The sequence below is a fragment of the Limanda limanda genome, chromosome 9 (assembly GCF_963576545.1).
Source record: "Limanda limanda chromosome 9, fLimLim1.1, whole genome shotgun sequence".
Classification (NCBI taxonomy): domain Eukaryota; kingdom Metazoa; phylum Chordata; class Actinopteri; order Pleuronectiformes; family Pleuronectidae; genus Limanda; species Limanda limanda.
In genome coordinates, this window is record NC_083644.1 from 22924756 (window position 1) to 22938664 (window position 13909).

Here is a 13909-nt window from a genome sequence, read left to right on the forward strand (position 1 = left end):
TGGTAACCCCATCGTCCACGACAGAGTAGCAGCATTACTTGCTGCATGTGTGAGCTTGTGCCACGTGCAATACAGTCCCGAGAGCATTTTAGTCAGCGTTTTCTCTGCAAAAAATAAAAATTCTTCTATTGGCACATATCTGCAAACATAAACGTCTGAGAAAAGGCTCATATCATATTAAATGTTTTCCTTGTTTGCCTTATATTTGTAATGCTTGTCTTAATAACGGTTGGCAAACAACGTATAGCTGCATTACCGCCACCTTCTGGAAAGGAGTGTGATTCAGCACGGTTAATAAATATAATTGGGTAAAATTGTTCTTCTAATTCCCGTGTTTTCAAAAAATCTGAGTACAGCCCTGTATTATACGTCAGCTGGCATTTCTCTTATACCCAGTGTCAAGTCCTCTGGAGTGTCACTCGTGGTCCCTGGGTCTGTTGCTGGTGCAATGTCTTCAAATCATACTTCAAACATTTGAGCCCCAGAGGGAGAGAGAACTTGTTTGGACCATAGAGGTTGGACGTGTGTTCTGGGCTCAAACAATAAACCTTGACCAATGATTTGTATACCTTTAAGAACCCATTTATTCACATCACAACAATGTTAGTATTGTTCATCATCATCATCATTGTTCTGTTCACCTTAGCACATAAGACCCAGTGCATATTCCAGTTATTCACAGACCAGTGTCCATTAGCAAATTCATTTAAACACAACACAACCACCACACACCACTCTGAACCAGTCAAATAACAGTTCACTTCCCCATCACACAGGGGAGGCCTGCTGCTCCTCATCTGGAGCTGAGCCATGTGCACTTCCTTTGAAACTGCTCCTTCAAGTGTTCAAATGATATACTACATGTGGTCGCCGGGGTGCTGCAGAAACATAACATAAAACAATAGCTATATTATGGCTCCTCACTTTACAATAGCATTACTCCCTGGATCCTCCATATGCATGCTCTCCACCTCATCTTCCACGTCTCTGCCCCCCCTTGCACACAGCAGCAGTAGTTTCATTTGCAGTCGGTGTTCAGTCCGTGATGTTCTGAACTCAAACCCACCAGTCATTGCTAGAAGATATGCAGCAGAGTGTTGTATAGCAGCTGCAGTTTAAAAAATGAAGCATTTTGAATATGCATTTTGTAATTTCTCTAAAGTGGTATATTAAGAATGATTGATTTTTAAAAATATATGCAGTCAGTGATGATCTTTTTTTTTTATAAACATTTTTATTGATTTCACATTTGCAGTAGACAATACAATCAAAGACAGTTTCATTTTCATTTTGTATAAGCCCATGCCCATCCCCCCATCCCAGATATCTTCAAACATTTTAACAACAGTATAATATACCAGATCGGTTTTAGATGACACGTCATACAGAAATAGATAAATAAATAAAAAATAAACAATAACAATAGTCAGTGATGATCTTAACTCAAACCCACCAGTCATTGCTAGAAGATATGCAGCATGAGTGTTGTATAGCAGCTGGAGTTTCAGAAATGAAGCATTTTAAATATGCATTTTGTAATGTCTCTAAAGTGATATATTAAGAAAGATTGATTTTTCAAAATATATGCAGTCAGTGATGATCTTAGCTCAAACCCACCAGTCATTGCTAGAAGATATGCAGCATGAGTGTTGTATAGCAGCTGGAGTTTCAGAAATGAAGCATTTTAAATATGCATTTTGTAATTTCTCTAAAGTGATATATTAAGAAAGATTGATTTTTCAAAATATATGCAGTCAGTGATGATCTTAACTCAAACCCACTAGTCATTGCTAGAAGATATTCAGCAGTGAGTCTTATAGCAGCTGGAGTTTCAGAAATGAAGCATTTTGAATATGCATTTTGTAATTTCTCTAAAGTGATATATTAAGAAAGATTGATTTTTCAAAATATATGCAGTCAGTGATGATCTTAGCTCCAAACCACCAGTTATTTACAAAAGTTGAGCAGCAAAGTGTTTTTATAAGGCAGCCAGAGTTCAGACTTAATCCCAACACAACCTCACACTGGGATGTTTTTGTATTTATTTTTGAACGCCGGGTCAGGTCGCTGTGGACACTTTCACTTCTGCTAAAGGCTAGAACACGGGGCCACTGGCCATGTGGAGTGGGCTGGTTTGAGCACATAGGAGCGGATGGCCGATAACAGTGTGGACTTCAGCCTGGACACACACACACAAACACACACACACACACACACACACACACACACGTTCCACAGTGACAGGGTCAGGGGAGAAGGCGGAAGAAGCAGCTCGCAGTGCGACAGTCGTCCAGCAGCAGCGAGTGCTACATGATGGTTCCCCACACCGCCCGGAGGACCGGCTGGCTGTGAGCGAACCTCGAGCCGCGACCACTCTCCTTCGTTCCGGTGAGAACAGGTACGTGAAGCCCTCCTCGCACCCGACCACCAACTCACCCCCCACACGCCATGCTAACATGCTAACTCACAACGCTAGCCGAGCAGCTAGCACCGCCTCGCCCGTGTTAGCGAACCGAGGCACACGGAGATTCTCGTAAAAAGATAAATGTTGTGGTGGAAGAGCTGCGTGGTTCACAGCCACACCCGCTGATGTGGAAACGGGGAGTAGTTCTGAACCCGAGCCAGTGAAAGGACTTGTCTCGTAAACACGCTGCTACTAACATTGTCCTGTGGCACTTCCTGGATTCCTGAGTGTTTTTAGTAAGGACATTTACATAGATAGGTGCGTGTCTCTCCAGTCACCTGTGTGTGTGGGAGCTGCTGTTACTCTGATGGACTCTAACTTCACATTAAATGATGGCTTGTCCGTTTGTAATATCACCTGTGGAGACGGTAGGTCATTACTGTGGTGATGGTGATGATGATGATGAAGGTGTTGATGGCAGCAGCTTGTACATGTCTCGTCTTCCTCTCTCTCTCAGGTGTCTGGGCTGAACAGAGCTGCACTGTGGGTCCTCAGCTTCACTGTTCACTGGTCAATGTGACGGATCGCACCAACGACACATCCAGCCTCACTATGGGTCAGGACAGGGGCAAGTTTGACTTCTACATCGGCCTGGGGTTGGCCGTCAGCTCCAGCATCTTCATCGGAGGCAGCTTCATCCTCAAGAAGAAGGGCCTGCTGCGGCTGGCGAGGAAGGGGTCCATGCGGGCGGGTACGGACCCTTTTCTGATCGGTTCTAACATCACAAATCACCTGACGCCAGGGAACAGGTTAAACCTTGTCGGCTGCTATCGGGCACTCCCTGATGCAGTTGAGCAACACTGACAGGCAGCTAAGAGGTCAAACCAGTGGTGGCAGATTGAAATACAAGATGACATTTCAGGCCTGGTTCTTTCAATGTGTGAAGGGTGTGAAGGGTGTGTGTGTGTGTGTGTGTGTGTGTGTGTGTGTGTGAGAGAGCAAACAAGACAGTCTTAACACGAGGTAATCATTAACCTCATTACTTTTTCTCTTGACCTTTAACTCGTATCCCGTGCAGCTGTCAGGTCTACATAATTCATGGTGTTTAAGTGTGCTATAATATTTCTGTGTTTCCTCTCCAGGCCAGGGTGGTCATGCATATCTAAAAGAGTGGCTATGGTGGGCCGGTTTATTATCAAGTAAGTGACGACACTGGATTTAAATATTCACAGGTTAAGTTGTGTGCGGATGACAAGTTTGGAGCAGAATTTAAGTTTGTTAAACATTGTTCAGACTCCTCAGTTTCATGTAACCGTTTCAGTTAAAGGATATTAAAACATAAAGTTGTAAGTTTGAGCTATTTATTGAAATATTTCACCGAAATACCGTGGAAAACCCTTACACCGAACCTTGATGTCTAAAAATATCAAACCAAGTTTAACTGGATTGCCAACCTCCTGCAAGTTACCACACCGGTGCTTGCATGCAAATCTTTCTTTGTACTGAATATAGCTCCAGCACACATTAAGCCTGTGTGTTCAGTAGAGTAAACTTCAGACAGTATTTCAGTGTCTGCCTTCATTAGGACATAGTGATCCTTCTCATGTTCACCTGGATGTGTGTTGATCTCTGGCAGTGGGGGCCGGTGAAGCAGCCAACTTCGCAGCCTATGCCTTCGCTCCTGCGACTCTGGTGACGCCACTGGGAGCCCTCAGTGTGCTCGTGAGGTACGGACCATTCACTGCAATAACCATGTCCGACAACTCCCCCTTGTTTCCTGTCCTTGGTTTTGTGTAGTGGAGTCATTGGGACTGACTGTATATTATCCTATTGCAGTGCGGTGCTGTCGTCCTACTTCCTCACAGAACGGCTCAACCTGCATGGGAAGCTGGGCTGCCTGCTCAGCATCCTGGGCTCCACCAACATGGTGATTCATGCGCCGCAGGAGGAAGAGATCAACAGCCTGGAGGACATGGCCAAGAAGCTGGTCGACCCAGGTATAGAACAAGCTCTGCTTCAGAGGTCCTGTCCACGTGGACTAACTGAGTTTTGCCTCTTCCCTCACTTTAGCACAACATTTAAAACACTAAAGCAAATATTCAAGTGAAAAAAAAAATTGACTGTTTTTGAATTTACCCAGGGTAAATAGTTGAGAATGGCACTATTTTCTTTAATTTAAGACTTAAAATAACTAATTTGTCCAGATGTATATTATCATTCATTTAATCTAACTTTCCTTTTTTTTCTCCAGCCTTTTTTTGCTTTGCAACTCTCGTCATCATCGTTGCGGTCATCTTCATATTTGTTGTGAGTCCACGCCACGGGCAGACCAATATCCTTGTGTATATCACCATCTGCTCGGTAATCGGAGCACTATCAGTATCCTGTGTCAAAGGACTGGGCATCGCCATAAAGGAAGCGATCGCTGGGAAACCTGTTGCCGGAAACCCGCTAGCCTGGTTCTTGCTCCTGAGTCTGGTGGCCTGTGTGAGCACGCAGATCAACTACCTGAACAAGGCTCTGGACATATTCAACACGTCCCTGGTGACGCCCATCTATTACGTGTTCTTCACCATGTCAGTGCTCACCTGCTCCGCCATCCTCTTCAAGGAGTGGGAGCACATGGGCACCGGCGACGTGATCGGCACCCTCAGTGGCTTCCTCACCATCGTCGTGGGGATCTTCCTGCTCCATGCCTTCAAAGACATCAACGTCAGTCTGGCTACTCTAGCTGTGACGATGAGGAAGGACGAGCGGGCCTCTCCTGCAGCCAATGGCGTGGCCTCCCACAGCACCTACGAACTGCTACACAACGAGTCCACTGAGGACGTGGAGGAAAGAGAAATGGGTTTGCCTTTTGATAGTCTTTCTAGAAGAAACGGGGCAATGACTTCCTCGTTGGATCATTAAGAAACTTCTGTTTTTCCTGTCACCCGACAGACCAGTAATGGCGTTGTTGCGGTGTATGTGAACAATAAGACAATCAACTGTATGTGAAGAGTGACTTGGACGGACCAGTGGATTGTATTTGTTTGATTTGCCTTACTTTTCTCCGAATATGACCTGCTCATATTCAGTTGCAGTTAGAACTTAATTTCATTCCTCTGTAGCGTTGTAAATATGAGTTTTTTAAAAGAAATGTTTTGTTATATGTACATGCATATCCATGCACTGACTTACTTTCTATAAATCAAAGAAAAATTTTAATATATCTTCTACAGGAGCCCCTTCTGACAAGGACTATATTAAAAAGGACATTAACTATGAATGGGTTTGTCGTGATACTTGAAAGTAATAACAGTTTTTCTTGGGCGTCGTTCTGAACTCTTTTGTAGGGTTAACATGAAAAGCTACAAAGATGAACCAATAGATTTGTTTCATATTTATTGAATTAAAAGGATTTAAAACATTTGGAACACAAGGCACAAAGAATAAATGCTTAACATGAGTATGAGCTTTGTTACTTTTCAATTTCCTTTAAGCTGTTTAGCATGCATGTTCAACAGTATAGAAAATACAAGTTTACTTTCAACCCCCGCTTAAAATAGGTAACTGTTCACCCTTAATAATCCACCACTGCAAACTCTTTAAATATATATCTGATAAAACTAATTTCCCTTCCCTCATCTATAGCTTTATGCAAGTATAAAAAAAGAATAGCTCATTCATAAAAGGGGAGATATCTATCATTTAAGGCACAAGTGAATACAAAAAAAGTGGCCCCACTTCCATACATTTTATGGTTCTTTGCTAATAAAGACCATATACATAAATGAGGAGGAATTATTGTAGATGCTGGCAGTGTCTGGAACCTCACGCTGCTCCACAGTATCCACAGCTCAGCTGCTGGCAAGTGACTGGTGTATCGGAGGCTGGAAGCATCGCACATGCTCAACCGGCATGTTCTCTCCATCTCCAGACTTCATGTACTTGTTCAGGATGGCAAATATCTCATTGTTGAGCATCTGGAATTTGCGGATTCTGTCCACCATTTTCTTGAGTGGCTGAAGGGAAAATGAAAAATATGGACACACTGAGTATCTTGTGATTTAAAGAAAAACACTTTCCTATTCTTTTTGTATGAATGATTTTTGTACCGAAAAAGCATGGGATAGAAAGTTTTGCTCGTATTCCATGAGACTGAGTATTGTTTGGGCTTTTATGGAATATTTCAGCGTTTTATAAACTTCGCTTTCTTGCCAGGAGTAAATAAGACAACATTTATGTGCAGTTGCTTAATTTGAAGCTACAACCAACAACTATTTATCTTAGCATAAGAACAGGACGCACCACACAATTTTAAGATTGCTGTCACTGTTTTTAAGATCAAATAAATAAAATAATGAATATGAGATTACTGACAACCAGTGTTGTCCATATGAAGCATGCAAAGTGTTAAGCTGCGATTTCAGAGTAGTTACTGAACAGGACAGTATTTGTAATCCTCATGTTTCTAGCTTACCACACTCTTGATAACCTCATCCTTGCCGTCGTGTTTCTGGACCTTCAGGAGGTGGTAGCTGAAGTCTAGGATGTCGAAGCGTCTCTGCTGTCCCAGCAGGGCGATGATCATGCAGCCGGCCCAGTGGAGGCCGTCTCCGAAGCACTGCCTGGAAAACAGGAACGTTGCTGTTAGTTAAGCTGCGCTGCTTTAAATCCCATTTGGCGGTACAGACGTGCGCCCTGGTGAACTCACTCCACTGTGAACTCGTGAGCACCCACAGGGATGCAGTAGACAAACTGCATCGCACTCCAGAGACGGTGGAACTCCACACACTCGTCCACGTGCATTACGCCGTTGCCGGGCAGCGGTCCACGCCAGATGGTGTCCTCCAGGAAGCCTCGCACACGTGTGAGGATGACTTCGAACATGGACAAACCGCAGCACAGCCTCTCTTTGGTCAAAAGGTCGCCCTCACGAGCAATGGCTATTTGCTGAAAGAGAAGTGAAACAGGAGACATGTTGGAGGATTCACTCTTAACACGAATGAGGGTCGACACATTCCATTGGTCGGGTCCTGCTCTCTGCAGACGGGCTGTACCTGTGGGGTGCCGAGGCGTTCGATCAGAGGAACCAAATGCAGAGCTGTGTATTTGGATTCCAAACGCTTCATCTTTGCATCCAAGCGTTCCCCCTCTACACAGTGAGGAAAAGAAAATCTGGTTATACATCCGATGTACATATAATATATATATTATCCAGTGTTCAAAGTCTGATATATATTATACGTTCATGTTTTGTCTTACGACTGATCGGTGCATTTGTTTACACAGTTACAGTTTAGCAGCTGCTTGGATGGGAGAAGGGTTTTCACTCCTCTTCTCATTCTTTACACAGTTATTTCAGTCTCCTTGTTTCCTTCCAACAAGTTGTACAAAGTTGTTCAGTAAAACAAGCCTCATTCTTTATAGAACCTCAGAAACAAAAGTAAGTGCGTTTTACTTTAAATTAAATTGTGTTTTCTTTCTTGTATTTACCTTTGACGTGGACTCTGGGAAGAATGTTTTGGAAAGGTGCAGCATGCAGCAAATCACAAACTTCTTCTTGTGACTGGAGAGAAGAATTGATCAAAGTGAAATCACCAGAACTTGCATATTAAGTTTGGAATTTTCCTGATCATAGTGTGATCCTCACCAGACTCTGCTCGCTCAGCAGACAGAACAGGAGGGCATTGCCCACTTCCCTCAGGTTCTGGAAACAAACCGTCTTGAGCTCAGCGTACTCTACGATGTCCTTCAGCTGGTGGTGGAAGAATTCAAGAATACCTGACAGGAAAAGCAGGGTAATTATCACATTATTACACATCCACCACACAGCAGCAACCATCCACCACACAGCAGTAGGTACACCCTGCTGATTTATAAGCACACACTGCCAGCCGTCTGAACTGCCGGCATGAAGCTCAGCTCATTTCCTCACAGAACATAAGCACAGAGGACTCTTAAACGAGGTGTGATTTTCCCACTGCACCGAAAAACTACAACAGGAGAAAACAGGCTCAGCTCTTTGTTCTATTATTTCATGTCGATTTGATGCTGTGTTTTATTGTTAAAGCAGATGTTCTCATGAAAGTATAATAGCTCATGGTGTGTAGCTGCACAGCTCACTTCTTTCCTGTCATACAGCACTAACAGGACTTTTCTGCTGTGAACTGCACGCGGCATGTGGACCAAACAGGTGAGAGCCCAACCCTAAAAGAGCAGCGCCGCTCACACAAAGGAGATGCACCTGTGATGCGTGTCTCACACAGACAGTGTGGACGCTCTAACCTGATCACACTCTGCAACACAAACGCTGCCGCAGCCACTGTGGCCCACACGTTGTGCACTCCTGAATAGACCATGAAAAGCTCAAGGCCGACCACTAAGAACAGGTACAATGTTCACCAACCTGGGGAGCCATACTCGTGGCGTGGAAGTCTGCAGATCTTGGGCATCACCTCCATCAGCGTCCTCACATACTGCATTATGGTTCCCTGGAGCTTTACCAAAAAGGAACATTATTAACCCGCAGCATATTTGAAAGGAAATACTTAAGAACAGACGCAACCCATCTTCTTTTACTGTTGATATGACATCAGTCACAACTAACAAAGACAGCAGCCTCGTTTCACCTGGTACAGCAGTGACATTTTGTCTCCTACAAACTCCATGTCTTACTCACCAGACTTTTGACAACCTTCAGCAGTTCCTCCATCACCACGGCGATGCCCTGGTAGCCAAGCAGTCGACACATGGCCTTGATGTGCGGGGGACCCACGAAGTTCCGGTAGGCGTTAAAAATGCTGCTGTACGCCAGGTTCAAGGTCTAGAAGTTCAGAGGGAAGAAAAGACGACAAGAAAAAATGTTGAGCTCAGAGGTCTGACACTTAAAATAAAGGTATATTGTAGATGAGGATGAATACTGATAAACACATAACCACCACTTCCTAGGTTTGTCATCATTAACAAATTAGTACTTGAAGTAAATTAGACTTGTGTGCAAGTGTTGATAGCAGAGCTGATCACTAGTTTAAAAAAAAAAAAAGCCTTAAAGCCTAATGTTGTAATCTGTTAGTTGTCCTCTAGGGGCTGCAGTGCACAGTGTGGTGTATATGAAATCCCACAATGCATTACAGAACGTTCTACATCCAGACATGTTTTCATCCAGTCAATGTGAGGTGAGGTGAGGTGGTTGTGGGTCCAATGACTCAGAGGTAATCGCAGTTATTCATCAGCTCCAGCTCCGGTCAACACTGATGTAGACACGACAGGTCGACATGCACATTTCCCCCCCTCTTCCTGGCTATCATGGAGTCAGTAACTTCTGCAACTCTTTGCCATGTCATCCATGAATTCTAACTGTCTCAAGTCAAACAGCATGCTGCTTTCTACTGTTAACTAACCCAGTTTTACGACATGTTTGAGACATTGAACGTAGCACACCAGAAGAAACTAATTTCTAACAGCCATTGCTATCGTTGAAGCCACCCAGCTAGCAGTGCTAAAATTGTTTAATCCTCTTACAGGCATGAATCTGCCTTGGAGATTATGAGACATCTTATGTGAGATTTTTATCGGCACTGGATTAAAAGGTTGTGTGAGTGTTAACAGTGCAAAGGATAAACATCACCTCGATTATATATTTTTGCAGATGTAGAAATATGTGCTTTGTGGAATTCTCAGTTTCAGGGGATGTGCAGCAGCGTTATTCACAGAACATGTTACGACAATCTGGCCAGCAGTTGAGACACATTGTTCTGGACTTCACAGTCGGACTGATGGATCGACCTACTGAGGAGCAGTTCAGCCGTCTCTCCCCACTCCACCCTCAAGAACACAGCACTAGATTGTCCCAACAAGACGGCATGGACCAAATATAGGATCATGGGTAAATGAATGATTGACGTTTCAACAATTCTACTTGGTTAACTGGTATGGAAAAAAAGGGAACAGAACATAATATCAAAATAAGCAAATTTACAACATTGTAAAAAACGTTGTAAATAGAATGACCCTGTTCTGACCTCCTCTTCATCCACTGCAGAAGGATTCAGCTTCCTCTGTTCCTCTGTCGGCTGAGGCTGGTGCTCTAATCTAGCGGCACTCTTACACGCATGCACGCACGCACACACAATATCTCTGGTCCCCTCTTGAGGCTGAAAAGCTACACAGCAGCAGCTCGACGTCACAGCTGTTGATGCGCTGACAGTGATAGAGCGTAGACGCTTATATGAGCAGACGGCAGGAGCACAGGACAGGCTGAAGCAGCAGCTCAGACACTGCACATCCATGTCCAACACGTGCTGGAACCGTTCACCCGGTAAGTCCTTTCTCCTCTCGTGTTTGATTGAATGAGCAGCAATGATTCGCTTGAAGAGGATCCTTGCCATGTGGAAGGTATGTTTTGTTGCTATGGGTTACAGCTAATGCACCAGAAAAAGAAAAAACTTGCTCAAATTGAAAAAAGATTGAACATTTGTTTTAATTTAGAGCTGACTCCAAACCAACTATTCTTGTGAGAATATGTGTCTGAAATTGTTAATGTTCATAAAATGAATATTGTTAATTGCGGCTTAGTGAGAAAAGACCTTGGAAAAATAAGGATTAAAGAGCAAAACAAGGATAAGTAACCTTTTTTTTTAATACGTCTTCTTTCCAATAAGAGCACTCTGCACTAGTTTAAACGGTAATAGGCCAAGTAAACACTTCAGGTTAACTACGTCACACTGCATTTGATAACATAAATTCAACACTGATGATGTAATCTGGGCTTTTCAATGAATCATGCTTCTGTTTTGTTTCCATTTTCACAACATGAAACTTTATTTTACCTAACATCTGTCCCAGGTCTGGACTATGTTGAAATATATATGATGGAGAAAGCTGCGTTTCAATAGATATAACAAATAATGCTCAAATTAAAGCTGAAACCAAAGGTTGGAGCTTCAGATCTGACCAGTGGGGAGTTGAAACCGCTCAATGTCTGCAGATCATCATCTGTACTGTACCAGCACAGATGAGCCTCCTCCCAAAACATTCTGCGATGTGTAATTTGCTGAACATCTGTACATACGCTCACCTCCCTCCCACCGCTGCACTTTGTCCCAGATAATCCTTTTCACAATGCTTATTATCCTACGATACAGTTTTTTTCCATCCTTGCAGGGTGGTTAGGTTGGAGTGAGTGGGATGGGTGGATGTGACTTTTCTAAATTGTGTTCAACACTGCGCAACGTGAGCTGGATCCTGACATTTTTTCCAATTATGACAGAACAGGTGCAGTAATCCAAGTGGTCAAACACAGACTACAACAACTACAAACCTACAGTCACGGAGGCTCCATATTCCGACTAACTCAACCCCTTTTACTCTTTTTTAGCAATAATTCAATGTATTCGTCATGAGACTGCATATCTTATATTTGTGTATTTATTCTTCATTTTACAAATATTTTCTTTTTTAGTTTGTGTATTCATTAATAGCTCATTGCTGCCCTTTTATGAAAGCTACGCACAAGACTTCCAATGTAGCCTAACTGTCTTGTACCTGTGCAAATGGCAATCAATCCATCCATCCATCCATCCATCCATCCATCCATCCATCTATCTATCTATCTATCGATCCATCTATCAATCCATATATCTATCCATCTATCAAGCTAGCCATGAGGTTCAAGGTGGAAAGAAACACAGAATTTAGAAATGGCCATGCCAAAAATCTTTACATCATCTGTATTTCTTCATGAGATTGTTTTACTGTGTTTTTGTCATCTCTCTTTCCCAGTTCGGATTTTCATTTTGAGCGTACAAAGACTGTAACAACTGAGGAAACACTTCACTCATATCAACTTAACTCAGCGGCGCCTCCACATGGGGATTGCAGTCTACAACATCACCGCCACCTCAGCGATGGTGAGCTGGCCGCCGTCGTCCCCCAGCTGCCTGGACACCTTCTACAGCGTCATGTACGACCCCAACTGGAACAGCGTGCTCATGGGCTACAAGCGCAAGAGTTTCATGCATGAGGAACGTATCCCCGTCAGTCAGAGCAGCACCCACCTGGCCAACCTCCTCCCCCAGAGCGCCTACTTCTTATGCGTGACATGTCAGGCCGCCAATCCAGTGCCGGACCAATGCCAGGTGTTCAGCACTCTGAGTGTGAGGGGCGAAGGTCATGAAAGAGCGGGCTGGGAACTCGCCATGGGCGTCTGGTTGACCTGCTGCATCTTACTGCTGGTCATCGCCAGCATCCTGTTGTGGGGATGTCTTCACACCATCTGCTCCCTCCAGAGCCAGGCCTCTGACGGCAGCCCAGTGGTGAGCAACTCCACCCTCCAAGACATGTCTGGATCTGCACGCCTCTACACTCCCCGAGGCAGCACGGACGCCACTAAACATTCCACCACCATGCCGCCCCCCCTCCTCTTAGCACAGCCCACTGGCCACATAATTACCCAAGACCACGAGCTGAGGACACTCGCTAAGCTGTCAGGCAGTGAGCCAGTGTGAATCAACTGGATTAAGGTCATCACAGCATTGTTCTGCCCGCACTGAAATGTCACTGAGTATTTTCATCCACTGACAAAATCTTATTTGGGTTTAGCAGAAATAAAAATGTTTTCAAGGGAACCGAATTAAAAGAAAATATTACCGCACCACTGCAAACTTTTCAATGAAACCTTTTGTGCAAACACATTGAACAGTAATTGATCCTCTGAATGCTTCTCTTATAAATAACAAGGACTTCTAAATCTCAGGCTTTTGGTAATATAAATTTCGATTTATGTTCACGAACGTACGCTGATCCCCAATTATTATATTTGTCCACTTGTATTGTAGATAAATGTTTTACTGAGTGTTTGATTTTGACGGACTCAAAAGATGTCCGTCAAATCACAGAAAAAATAAATTTGCTCATGGAATCCAAGTACAGAAAATGAAGGATAGTGCTTTCTCGGCGGGGGAGGATGACTGACCTTTGACCCGTACAGATACTGAGGCTGAGCGTTGGGTGGCTTGTCTCTCTGGAACTCTTGAGAGAAGGGCAGGATGGTGCGCACAAACCTGAACACAGAGAGACAGTATTATGTTTTATCTAAAAGGAAACTAAAATGAATCAACACACACTCACAAACACACACTAATGAAGATTACCCTGCAGCGGTATTTTCACTATGTTATACACACAGCTTAACATTTGAGAAAATATGATGAATAAACTGAAAATCTGACATTTGATAGCTTATTAAACACCCAAACAATGTGTGTTTGTTAGCAAACTACATGTGAGGAAGCTGTTACTGCTTATTTCAAAGACCACCGCTGAGTATGAATCTTTGTCATCCACACATTACAGGATGTTCTCTGTGTAGTCCATACAACAACAGTGAACAATCAGAGAAGAGCTTTCTTTCCAGCAGGATACCACAGAGATGATACAGTTCCTCAAATAGACTGGTTCATCAAAAATCTCTCACTGTGGGAACACCTAAGCTCTGAGGTTTGTTGCAGGCCCATTAGTAAG

At 43.6% G+C, this 13909-nt stretch overlaps 3 protein-coding genes across 3 annotated transcripts in view; 2 read left to right on the top strand and 1 right to left on the bottom strand.

Annotated features, from left to right (window-relative positions):
- Positions 1–2240: 2240 nt before the first annotated feature.
- nipa2 (NIPA magnesium transporter 2) lies at positions 2241–5852 on the top strand. The gene is made up of 6 exons (XM_061077415.1): positions 2241–2398; positions 2922–3155; positions 3547–3603; positions 4041–4131; positions 4241–4401; positions 4656–5852. The coding sequence occupies exons 2-6, from the start codon at positions 3017–3019 to the stop codon at positions 5312–5314; spliced, it is 1107 nt and encodes a 368-aa protein (XP_060933398.1). The 5' UTR covers positions 2241–2398; positions 2922–3016; the 3' UTR covers positions 5315–5852.
- Positions 5772–13909, bottom strand: part of cyfip1 (cytoplasmic FMR1 interacting protein 1) — a 28151-nt gene continuing 20013 nt past the window's right edge. Inside the window, exons 23-31 of the mRNA XM_061077414.1 lie at positions 13362–13449; positions 9069–9212; positions 8796–8886; positions 8040–8170; positions 7883–7955; positions 7447–7541; positions 7101–7339; positions 6867–7014; positions 5772–6408 (exon numbers count right to left, since the gene is read on the bottom strand). Of these exons, the coding sequence (XP_060933397.1) occupies positions 6244–6408; positions 6867–7014; positions 7101–7339; positions 7447–7541; positions 7883–7955; positions 8040–8170; positions 8796–8886; positions 9069–9212; positions 13362–13449 (1174 nt within the window). The 3' untranslated portion in view covers positions 5772–6243. The remainder of the gene's footprint in view (positions 6409–6866; positions 7015–7100; positions 7340–7446; positions 7542–7882; positions 7956–8039; positions 8171–8795; positions 8887–9068; positions 9213–13361; positions 13450–13909) is intronic.
- On the top strand, positions 12256–12894 carry LOC133011147 (fibronectin type III domain-containing protein 9). Its single transcript, XM_061078853.1, has one exon. It carries the CDS (start codon positions 12256–12258, stop codon positions 12892–12894), a length of 639 nt encoding a protein of 212 aa, XP_060934836.1.